A 13034-nucleotide genomic window follows, 5' to 3' on the forward strand; every position below is an offset into this window, starting at 1 on the left:
TGGGATAAGTCAGGGTAGCTGGGCAAAGGTAGAGGGAGCAGTTGGTAGTGTTCTATGTAGAGGAAACAGCATTTACAAAGGTTCTGGACCTGAAGAGAGAATGTCATGTTCCAGGAACTGATAGTTCATATAACTGGATAGTAGAATGTGGGTTGGAGAAATAGGGGTGAGATTCATAGTAGTTGGGGGAGTGGTAGTGAGGGATGAAACTGGAGAAATAAGAAGAGGCCAAATCAAATAACAAAGGCATTATAAACCATGTTAAGAAGTTGGTTTATCCTAAGTGTGCTGGAAAGCCATTGAAAGGTTTTATGCAGTAGGAATCACATGGTCAGATTTGGATTTCATACAGATTACTCTGGCAGCCATCTAGAGACTAGACTAGAGCTAGGGCAGTGGTCGGCAAACTCAGTCAACAGCCAAATATCAACAGTACAACGATTGAAATTTCTTTTGAGAGCCAAATATTTTAAACTTAAACTTCTTCTAACGCGACTTCTTCAAAATAGACTCGCCCAGGCCATGGTATTTTGTGGAAGAGCCACACTCAAGGGGCCAAAGAGCTGCATGTGGCTCGTGAGCCGCAGTTTGCTGACCACGGCGCTAAGGAATTAGGAGGCTGTTCAGTCTAAAGATTAGAAAACTTAGAGAAATAGAGGACATAGCATAGCATAGTAGAAAGAACATGGGCTTTGGTATAGCTTTGGACAAATTACTCAACCTCTCTGAGTACTCCTTTTATCACACATTAGTTACTCAGTTAAATTGTAGCTATCCTTATTGGGGTAACTGTTTCTAGCATTAAAAGAATGAAAAAAAAAATATGACCAGATTTGTTCTTCTGTGTAGTTATAGAAGCTGAAACTAGAGGCATCGTATTTCAGAGGCAGATTTCAGCTTAATGCAAAAAAGAATTCACCAACAAGTACTTTAAGTGAAAAATGGGGTGGGTTCAATAGGTAGATTTGTAAAAAAAGGAGTAGATTGCCTTGCAATTAGTGAATGCATCACCCTTTTATTTCTTTTGTGTCCTTCATGGGCTCCTTATTTTCTGCTTCAAGTATAAGTGTTCTTTAACCTTCTTTCCTCAACTGCCTGTTCTTATTCTGCATTCTCTCTTCTTGAGTAATCTCTGAGGCTTTTACTAGTAATTATGGGAGGCCCTTTGTTGGTCAGAATAATTAGTACTAGAAAAAGACCACTTCAAGTGCATCCACTTAGAGCATGAAATAAAATTTCAGAGTAAATAATAAAAAAAAATGTTTAATTTGTCTTTGTATTGAGTAATGGATCTAAACATTATGGAAGTAGTTTATTTTATCTTATGTTTAACAAAAGTTAGGCTATAAGTACAACTATCTATAAGTTTTTTAAAAATGAGGATTAAAATATTTACTTGTTTATTATAAATTTTTAATAGTCAAATTATCCTCTTTTCTTTTGTTGTTAATCCTCAACCAAGGATATTTTTCATTTGATTTTTAGAGAGAGTGGAAGGTAGGGGGAGAGACAGAGAGAGAAACATCAATGTGAGAGACACATTGATTGGTTGCCTCCTGCACATGCCCTGACCATGGCCAGTGATCAAGCCTGCAACCGGGGTAAGTGCCCTTGACTGGAATCAAACTCAGGAGCATTCAGTCTGCAGGCCGACGCTCTATTCACTGAGCCAAACTGGCCAGTGCAAATCATCCCCTTTTGAAGTGCCTATCTCGTTAAGTGCCTTACTCGGACAGATTGTTATTTTTCAACTAGAGGCCCAATGCACGAAATTCGTGCAAGAGTAGGCCTTCCTTCCCTCAGCAGCCAGCACCGCTTCCCTCTGGCACCCAGGACCCGGGCTTCCCTCACAGCCCCGGCTTCATCTGGAAGGTCGGTCGTCCGGTAGGATGTCTGGTCTAATTAGCATATTACGCTTTTATTATTATAGATGGTTTAGGTATGAGTCTAATTGCCATCATAATATTCTGCCCTTTTTGGGGAAGATTTTCTTCTACAATCTCTTCCCCTGCATTACTGAGACTATTTCATAAATGGTTCTTGCTTTTAATCTGTTCCATTCACTAGCCATTTCTACCACCCCTAACACCAGCTGATTTAGTTCATACCCTCATTGTTTCTTGCCTAGTACACTGTAATTGTTTCTAACTGGTCTTCCTGTCTCCAGCTTTGTCTTTCTGTCTCCTAGATCTGGCTGTACTAGATACCTTCAAACACGTCACTGGCTTTCCAATAATGAGAATATGGTAGTAGTCCCCTAAGTTCTGTGAGAATGTCATTAGATGTTATTGGGAAAAAGTGTTTTGTATTCACTAAGTTTGGGAAATGTCTGGTTAAGAACTACTGATCTTGTGATACTATTTCAACAGCTTAGTTCAAGACACTAACTTAATGAGTTTCAAAAATATTTGACTGATTCTTCTCATGGTAATATTCATCTTATTTCTTAAAATTTATAACTTCTCCCAAAGTCATATTTAAAAGGAAAGGTTAAAGAAGTTAGAAAGATAAAGTACCACTTTCTGTCAAGTATATAAGTTAATCTAATTTTTTTCTTACTAAATTTTTCAATAAGTGGAGGTTCAAAAGATTTTCTGAATATAAGGAAATATAAGTGAGATATACAGAGGACCTGTACCTGCTCAAGTTTATTAAGTGAAGATGAATATAAATGAAGCAAGTATTTACAAATGCCATAGCACTAACAGATTTTCTGTGTGCTGAAGAACCAAATGTCTAGAAAACCATGGGTCAACCACAGTCCACATGGAGATGTAGTTTAAAGCGAGTCATGCTGGAATCATTCTAATGCCCTCTACCTCTAGGTTTTGGAAAAGGAATACTTTGGGTACTCTGTCAGAATAAATAGTTGTAGACTGCAAAATTAAGTGAAAAATTTATTCACAGCTTTTTAAAATTGAGATAGCTAGTGTAGTAGAATTGCTCTAATTAAGATAGTTTAATAAAAGCATCTTACTTTAAAAATAAATGCTCATCTTAGGAATAGACTTTTGCAACATTAATGTTCTTCATCAGAACTGTCTGAGGCTGTTTAGAAAATTAGTGCTCTAGTTGCTTTTTAAACAACTTTAAATGATTTTTTAAAATACCTATTCTAAATTTAAAAGTATTATGATGTAATCACTTACTGGAATAATGTGAAATGATTATTTGTAAATTTTTTTTATTAAGTAGTTCATTAGGTTTATTTTGTTCTTACGAGCAGTTGAATGTTAATAATAAAATATCATTTTTATTAAGTAATTCATTAGATTTACACTGAGTGGCCAGATTATTATGACCGGCCAGATTATTATGACCACCCCATCAGTACTTCACTGACACTTCCAAAAATACTGAATATTGAAAACTTCCTAAGCAAATACTCTCAAGGTTTTATTATTATCATTATTTGCATAACTAATTCATTGTACTGATGGGGTGGTCATAATAATCTGGCCACTCAGTGTATTTTTGTTTTCATAAGCAATTGAATATTTTATTTTTTATATAATTATTTTGAAAACGTTTAAAGAGTTTAATTTTCTCACTACTACATTTCCCCTCACTTTGAAAAATCTTAGTATGTTAGAGAATTTATGAGAAGCATGTCTAAAGGAAAGACCTATAAATAAATAAATGTAATTAATGAGCCTATCTGAACTAGTTAATTGTTTCTGTTGTAGACCTCATAGGTGGCAACCCTTGGTGGCTGAATGACACATCTGCTTTTCCTTCTGCACCACCAATTAATGGCACACACAGACAGAAGAGATCGATAAGCACTGAGCGCTATGTGGAGACATTAGTAGTGGCAGACAAAATGATGGAGTCCTATCATGGCCGCAAAGACATTGAACATTACATTTTGAGTGTAATGAATATTGTAAGTTTGATCCCTCTACATAATTTAATTTAATAGTTTTGTTGTGTTTTTTTTTTTTTACTAAGGCCATAGATTTTTATTGGGAAATAATGATTTTAAGAATTTATTCATCTAAAATGAAAAAGACTTGATCTACTAATGTTTCAGTTCCATAGAAAATGCATTTAAAGGTGATCTTATTATTTTCAGATAATATGAATTTTTAATTAGGTCATATTAAATCTTGTTTAAGAGTTTTCTTTTTTATAAATATATTTTATTGATTTTTCACAGAGAGGAAGGGAGAGGGATAGAGAGTTAGAAACATCGATGAGAGAGACATCGATCAGCTGCCTCCTGCACACCCCCTACTGGGGATGTGTCCACAACCAAGGTACATGCCCTTGACCGGAATCGAACCTGGGACCTTTCAGTCCGCAGGCCGATTCTCTATCCACTGAGCCAAACCGGTTTCGGCTAAGAGTTTTTCTTTAACTTGACACATCAGCTCATCCTCTTAATTACTGTGTTGTCATTCATCTTTAGGAGAAAATATTTCTTGAGGTAGACTTGGACCTTTTACTGAGGCATCTTGAGGATATTGCTCTAAGTGATGTGGGATGAAAGAAAACTTTTTTAATACATAGTAGCTAAATTCATGAAAAATTATTTTGCCACTCTATAAAAATATTAATCACCCTATGATTTTTGTCTGACTTTGTGTCTTTTCTTATTTTCTGGAGGTCAGGTTGCCAAACTTTACCGTGATTCCAGCCTAGGAAACGTTGTGAATATTATAGTGGCCCGCTTAATTGTTCTCACGGATGATCAGGTAAGAATGAGTTAGTTTATAAATCTAAAATCTTAACAGACAGGCTACTGAATTATGTATTATAAAATAATATATTGTATTATTGCTCCTCTTAGGAAGTTCTAGTTGAATATGATTTTTAGCACTAAGCATTTAGCTTTTTTTAAAAATAAAATATTTTTATTGATTTCAGAGAGGAAGGAAGAGGGAGAGAGAGAGAGAAACATCCACGTCATGTATTGGCTGCCTCCTGCAAGTCCCCCACTGGGGATCGAGCCCACAACCCAGGCATGTGCCCTTGACCGGAATCGAACCTGGGACCTTTCGGTCCCCAGGCTGACGCTCTATCCACTGAGCCAAACTGACTAGGGCACATTTAGCAAATTTAAAGTTTCTAAGAATATACCTCTTATGTCATGTTAGAGCTATATATATGTATATTAGCTGTATGTTTCAGTATAAAAACAAACATTTGCACAACAGACCTTTTAATAGTGGTTTTGGTTGATTTTATATGCTGATAATCACACATATTCACATTATCTTAAAGCTAGAACTAGAAAGAATGTTTGTTTAATAGTACACTAAATTAGCTCTAGGTCAGATATTACAGAGATAAAAATTGGCAAGAGAGTATTCCTAGAAACCACTGCTTCTAATTATAGCCCCACTTTAGTCTTCAAAAGTTTTAACAACTGACCTTAGTAATTTGTTTGGAACATTTCTGGTATGCATGTTGTATTGCAGCCAAACTTGGAGATAAACCACCATGCAGACAAGTCCCTCAATAGCTTCTGTAAATGGCAGAAATCCATTCTCTCCCACCAAAGTGATGGAAACATCATTCCAGAAAATGGGATTGCCCACCACGATAATGCGGTTCTTATGACTAGGTATGGTTTGTTGCAAGTATTTTACCTTTGATTGTTGTGTTTGATATTGTAACTATATTTGGTTCTATCTAAAGCCTCATTTAGGCAATGAATATAGAGAAAGTAAAATGGTAATTTATTGTTTACCACTGAGAAAGAATATATTGCACTGTTATTGTGTTTGCATCAAATAAGTAAAAGGAAGATTTAGTTGAGGTAGAAATTTAATAAATATCTTACCTTCTACTAAGGTCTGTTCATAGGGTTTACTTGGAAGCACGTATATGCTTTGTGAATTGAACATACTAAATGCAAGATTTAAAGAAGTCAGCACTCTTGATTATAAAATATATTAATTATTCTTACCTCCAAATGTTAAAAGAGTGGACATTGGTAGTTACACAGTTTACTTAGATGAATGTTTACTTAATTAAAAATATTTAAATTAAGATATGCTTTACATATATATGTGTATGTATATGTGTATATGCAGCTTTATTATGCTGAATAGCTTGTCTCTCTTTATTATGCTTAATAGCTTTAATATGTTGAATAGCTTGTCTCTCAGGCAAACATTATTTGATGGTAACCCAATGAATGCATCTATTTCTTACCAGTTTTACAAAACTGTTTTCAGATCCATTTTATTCCTTACTTTCCAACAACTCTGTGAAGTAGATATTATTATTTTTCCCATGTAAGAAATGAGGAAACTGGTTCAAAATACTGAAGTTGCTCAAGATCATTCAGCTTTATCTAATCTTTTTTAAGTGAAAAAACAGGACTGAAACCCTGGTGTTTCTGTCTTTTTTGATTATATTATGCTGTCTTGGATTTTTTTATACTCTAGTTATGATTGGCTAGAAGTATGCTTAAATCATTTTAAGATAAGTTTGTTTTTTTTACCTCTAATCAGCATTTAATATTGAAAACAATAAGTAATAACAAAGAACAATAAACAAAGTGGAAGCATTGTTCTATCTTGGTTAAATGCAATAGCCCTTGTTATTTTGATTATTTCTTTTAATTTGCAAGGCGGTATTTAACATACACTTCATCTGGTGTGCTCATGGCTCTACATCAAACTCTATGGAGGGAGTAGAAAGAATATGGGATTAGAATCTTTAGACCCAGAATCTTGAGTGAATTTAGCTTAAAAAATTAATTTCTCTTAGTTGTAAAGTTTCTGAATTTATTTATTTTTTTACAGTTAGACTTACTTTAATTGCCTTCATCTACCTGACATCATAAACCAGAAAAATTTGTTTATGACATGCTTGTTGAATAAAAACAAAATTGTACAGTTCTATATTCATATGTGTTGATACACCAGTTTGATAAATCCTGCAATTCCTCAGCATCTTGTGATCTGGAATGATTCCCACATATATTTGAGGAGTTAAAAATATAGAAATTGTGCAAATATAGAAAGCTTTGTGTAAAAATATATATGGATATCATTAATGTCAATGAAATTACTAGAGGTAAATGTCTATTACATATGGTTAGGAAAATGACTACAGATATTTACATTGACTCCTGTATTTATATTTATAAAGCCCTACCTCATCACAAAGACAATACCCAGTGGCTCTTGATGCCTCACATTTTTATTATTGTACTAGAGGCCCAGTACATGAAATTCGTGCATGGGGGGAGGGGGTATCACTCAGCCCAGCCTGCACCCTCTCTAATCTGGGACCCCTTGAGGGATGTCCGACCACCCATTTAATGGGCGGTTGGACATCCCTCTCACAATCCAAGACTGCTGGCTCCCAACCGCTCACCTGCCTGCCTGATTGCCCTTAACCGCTTCTGCCTGCCAGCCTAATAGCCCCTAACCACTCCCCTGCCAGCCTGATCAACGCCTAACTGCTCCCCCCCCCCCCCCGCTGGCCCGATTGCCCCTAACTGCCCTCGCCTGCCAGCCTGGTCCCCCCTCCTGCCCTCCCCTGCAGGTCTGGTTCCCCCCCAACTGCCCTCCCCTGCTGGCTTGGTCTCCCCTAGCTGCCCTCCTCTGCTGGCCCAGTCACTCCTAACTGCCCTCCCTGCTGGCCTGATCGCCCACAACTGCCCTCCCCTGCTGACCGGTCACCCCCAACTGCCCTCCTCTGCTGGCCTGGTCACCCCTAATTGCCCACTACTGCCCTCCCCTATAGGCCATCTTGTGTCCACATGGGGGCAGCCATCTTTGACCACATTGGGGCGGCCATCTTGTGTCTTGGAGTGATGGTCAATTTGCATAATACTCTTTTATTAGATAGAATCTGCCTTGTATTTGTCACTTTTGCATCAAGTGACAGGAGTTATACCAGCAGTGCACATTTGTAAGTATTTGAGTAGTGAAGTACATCTGGGCAGTTAGCCACTCTTTCTTTGCACCGGCTACAACATTTGGCTGACTGACTTGTTACTCTGAATTGGCCCAGATATTTTTTGATTCTCTGCAGAGATCTTTGCTTCAATAAGAACTTTTAGTGCTTTTTTTGATGTCTGAGATTTGAACATAAAATTTTCTTTGTAAACTTGTCTCCCAATGGTCAGACCAGCACTAGAAATGATCTCAGGATTTAATAGGACAGTATTTTAACAGGTTGATATCTCATGTCATTTTATATTGGTTATGTATTGGAGGTTAGAAAAATGTCACTTTGGGCAGTATAGAATGGATTTGAATTGTTATTGAAGTCTCAAACTAACTTTTACTTTATTTAAAAGTCTACAAGTAATTTTGAATTATTAGGGCCACACAGTGACTTAGCCAAAGGAAATGGCTGTCATCTCTAATATTTAGGGTCTTTTTGTTGTTGGGAGGTTTTACCAGTGCTTGACTCTCCCTTATAAATTTTTGATTGGTGAAATTGAATATGTTTAAATCATACTACTACTTTTAGTAAAAGTAATTATGAGAATTCCATAGATGATTTTATAGTAATGTTGAAAACTGTTTTATGTAACTCACTTATTAACATATTCAGGGCTAGGACTCCACCATTTAGAGGTGCAATAGTGATTTATGTTTGCTTGAAATGCCGGCTCACTAGGGAGAATGTATAATGTATCTATCGAGAATTCCAAAGAAAAATTAATGGATATGTTTATCTCCACTAGGCCTAATTTTGTCCTAGGGATTTAAATGTTTTAAGCAGAAAACCATTTGGAATTATAGTTACTTATGTAATAATACTAGTTACTTTTAGAAAAGAGTAGAAAAGCTCAAGATGTTATCTCCTCTTAGCAAATAAAATTTCATTGTTTCATTTTACTGATATAAATGTAAAATAAACTGTGTGCTACAAAGTTATCAGATCACTGTGACTAGACAGAAAGAAACTAAAGTAAAAAAAAATTTTGTTGTTTTGCATGGTATCAAAAATATTGAATTAACACCAAAGAGCATATTAAAACTTTATATATATATACTAGAGGCCCGGTGCATGAAATTCGTGCACGGGGGGGGGGGGGGGAATGTCCCTCAGCCCAGCCTGCACCCTCTCCAATCTGGGACCCGGTGGGATCAGGCCTAAACAGGCAGTCAGACATCCCTCTCACAATCCAGGACTGTTGGCTCCCAACTGCTCGCCTGCCTTCCTTCCTGATTGCTCCTAACTGCTTCTGCCTGCCAGCCTGATCACCCCCTAACCGCTCCCCTGCCAGCCTGATTGATGCCTAACTGCTCCCCTGCCAGCCTGGTCACCCCTAACTGCCCTCCTCTTCAGGCCTGCCTGGTCACCCCTAACTGCCCTCCCCTGCAGGCCTGGTCACCCCTAACTGCCCTCCCCTGCAGGCCTGGTCCCCCCGAACTGCTCTCCCCTTCAGGCCTGGGTCCCTCCCAACTGCCCTTCCCTGCAGACCTGGTCACCCCCAACTTCCTTCCTCTGTCAGCCTGGTCACCCCTAACTGCCCTCCCCTGCAGGCTTGATCACCCCCAACTGCCCTCCCTTGCAGGCCTGGTCCCTCCCAACTGCCCTCCCCTGCTTCCATCTTGTGGTGGCCATCTTGTGTCCACATGGGGGCAGGACCTTTGACCACATGGGGGCAGCCATCTTGTGTGTTGGAGTGATGGTCAATCTGCATATTACTCTTTTATTAGATAGGATATTTAAATTTTTATATACATTTATGTTTATTTTTATACATAAGTATATATATAAAATGTTATACATCAGTTAACTTTAATCTTTTTTAAATAATTGAGGTATAATTGACAAATACAATTGTATATATTTAAAGTATGCAACATGATGAATTGACATACATATACATTTTGTGCTGATTATCATAATCAAGTTAATTAACACACTATCACCTCATAGTTACCTTGTTTCTTATTTATTTTTTGGAGTGAGACTGTTTAACATCTACTAATTTAGCAAAGTTCAAGAATACATACAGAATTATTAACTATAGTCACTATAGTCATGTGTGTATTAGATCCTCAGAATTTATTCATCCTATAAAAGTTGTACCCTTTGACTAACATTTCCACATTTCCCCCACCCCCAACCTTGGGCAACTATCATTCTATTTTCAGTTTCTATGAGGTTTTTGTTGTTGTTGTTGTTTGTTTGTTTTAAGATTCCACATATAAGTGAGATGAGAGAGTATTTGACTTACTCTCTCTGGTGTATTTCATTTAGCATAATGCCCTTCTGGTTCATCCATGTTGTTGCAAATGACAAGACTTTTTTCTTGTTATAACTGAATAATATTTTATTATGTATACTAGAAGCCCGTTGCATGAAGTTTCATGCAATAGACTTTCACCTGGCTGCCAGCACCAGTTTTCCGCCAGCAGCAGTTTTCCTCTGGCCACCCGCCGATTGGAGCGCCTCCAGCCAGCACGATTGGCCACCCCGAGAGGAACTCCGATAGGGAGGCGCTCCGATCGGCGGGTGGCCAGAGGAAAACTGCTGCTGGTGGAAAACTGGTGCCGGCAGCCACGCAATCGGCCACCCCGAGTTCCGCCACCAGCGTCTTCCGCCGGCCCCATGGGTCCTTCTGCAGCGCCGGCCGTTTAGGCCGGCAGGAGGAGCGGGGGTCGGGGACTCGTGAGTCCCCGAACCCCGCTCCTACCACCAGCCAATGGGCCACCCTAAGTCCCGCCCACCACGCCTCCAGCTGGCCCAATCGTGGGCATAGCGGAGTGATGCAATTTGCATATTACCTTTTTATTATGTAGGATATATCACACATTTCTTTTTTTTCATAGGTAGTCTACCACAAATGCAGTTTTTGTTTATTTTTGTTTTGTTTTTGTTAATCTTCACCCGAGGATATTTTTCCATTTATTTTTAGGGAGAGTGGAAGAGAGAGGGAAAGACAGAAACATTGATGTAAGAGAAACACATCGATTGGTTGCCTCCTGCACAGGGCCCAAGCCAGGGAGGAGCCTGCAACCAAGGTACCTGGACCGGAATCAAACCCAGTCCTTTGGTCTGCAGGACAATGTTCTATCCATGGAGCCAAACCGGTGAGGGTCACAATTGCAGTTTTATTTAAATTTTATTTTTCAATTGCAGTTTATATTCAGTACTGTATTAATTTCAGGTGTACAGCATAGTGGTTAGACAATGATATATTTTACAAAGTGGTCCCCTTGATATTTCCAGTACCCACCTGGCACCATACATAGTTATTACAATATTATTGACTACATTTCCTATGCTATACTTTATATCACGTGACTATTTTGTGACTACCAATTAGGAGTTTTTAATCTGTTCACCCTTTTCCCCCAGGCCCTCTAAACCTCCTCCCCTCTGACAACCATCATGTGTTCTCTGTATCTATGAGTCTCTTTCAATTTTGTTTGTTCATTTATTTTGTTCTTTAGATCCACATAAAAGTTAAATCATATAGCATTTGTTTTTCTCTGACTGACTTATTTCACTTAGCATTATATACCCTTTGGTCCTCCATGCTGTAACAAATGGTAGGATTTCATTCTTTTTAACCACTCATCTATTGATGGGTACTTGGGTTGCTTCCATATCTTGGCTATTATAAATAACTAGAGGCCTGGTGCACGGATTCGCGCACCAGTGGGGTCCCTCAGCCTGGCCTGTGGGGATTGGGCTGAAACCAGCTCTCTGACATCCCCCAAGGGGTCCTGAATTGGGAGAGGGTACAGGCTAGGCTGAGGGACCCCACTGGTGCATGATAGGGGCCGGGGAGGGACTGTGGGAGGGTTCCAGAGTGTGTCTGTGTCCGGCTGTCTTGCCCAGTCCTGATTGGGGCCAATCAGGGCCGATCAGGGCTGTCTTGCCCAGTCCCGATCAGCCGGACCCCAGCAGCAAGCTAACCTAACGGTCGGAGCGTCTGCCCCCTGGTGGTCAGAGTGTGTCATAGTGACTGGTGAAACGGTCAGACACTTAGCATATTAGGCTTTTATTATATAGGATGCTGCAATAAACATAGAGGTGCATATATTCTTTTGAATTAGTGTTTTGGGTTTTTTGGAATTATACCCAGAGGTAGAATTGCTGGGTCATAAGTATACCACATTTTCTTTATTCATTCATCTGTTGATGGACACTTAAGTTTTTATATCTTGGCTGTAGTGAATAATGCTGCAATGAACTCCGAAGTGCAGACATCTCTTCCAGGTACTAATTTATTGATTTCACTTCCTCCGGATATGTTACCTATAAGTGGGATTGCTAAATCACATGGCAGTTCTACTTTTAAATTTTTGAGGAAACTCAAGACTGCCAGCAGGGTAGTCTCCATGCAGCTTCATCAGATGAAGTTAATGTTGGGAGATTTCAGGGGTTCTCAACGGCCCAGGCTGCAGTTGTCTGCAGCAGCAGTAAAAGTTGGTTGGACCACCTGGTTTCTTTTCCTCCCAATGGGGTATGTGATATGCAGCTGGGGGGGGAGATTCCTCTTGGTGCCAGACACCCATGGAGCAGTGGTGGAGCCTGGGATTAGCGTGCCAGTGCCTGCAGTGTGACAGCAGCTCCAGGGGCTGGTGTAGAGGTTACCCTGCAGTGATGATGGTGTGTGAAATGCGGCACGTACAAAGTGGCTATGAAGACAGAGTCTGACGCATGGGCACGCACAGAGCAACACCAGCACTTGGGCCCACGATGCTGGCTGTTCTGCAGTGGTGTTGGCTCTGGTTTGTGAGGTGTGGGCATGTGTGGAGCAGCCACGAGGCTGGAGTCTGGAGCATGGGTGAATGCAGAGCGGCCTTGGAGCTGAGGTGTGGAGTGCAGGAGTCGGTGGAGCTACTGTGGCTCTGGAGTCAAGTGTGCTCAGGTTTGGAAGGTGCTGGCAGCCCTCGCCCCAGGGCACCACCACAGCAGCTTCTTTCCCACTTGTGCAGCAGTGATGGCTAAGGGTTACCTTGATGGGAAAGCAGCCAGTGTCCTCTGTGGCGTAGGCTGCTGGGGCCCATGCCCACCAACACGATGGGGTCCTCTCCTGTGGAAGCTGCAGCTGCAGAACTTGCAGCTGTCGCGAGGGCTGTTGAGGCCCTCAG

At 39.8% G+C, this 13034-nt stretch overlaps 1 protein-coding gene across 3 annotated transcripts in view; it reads left to right on the forward strand.

Moving 5' to 3' along the window:
• The window catches only part of ADAMTS6 (ADAM metallopeptidase with thrombospondin type 1 motif 6), a 213140-nt gene that overhangs the window by 26315 nt on the left and 173791 nt on the right, over positions 1-13034 (forward strand). For all 3 annotated transcript variants that reach the window (XM_079784695.1, XM_079784697.1, XM_079784696.1), the window contains exons 5-7: positions 3687-3886; positions 4614-4697; positions 5424-5569. In XM_079784695.1, the coding sequence (XP_079640821.1) occupies positions 3687-3886; positions 4614-4697; positions 5424-5569 (430 nt within the window). The remainder of the gene's footprint in view (positions 1-3686; positions 3887-4613; positions 4698-5423; positions 5570-13034) is intronic.

The sequence above is a fragment of the Cnephaeus nilssonii genome, assembly GCF_951640355.1.
Source record: "Cnephaeus nilssonii genome assembly, chromosome: 2".
Taxonomy (NCBI): domain Eukaryota; kingdom Metazoa; phylum Chordata; class Mammalia; order Chiroptera; family Vespertilionidae; genus Cnephaeus; species Cnephaeus nilssonii.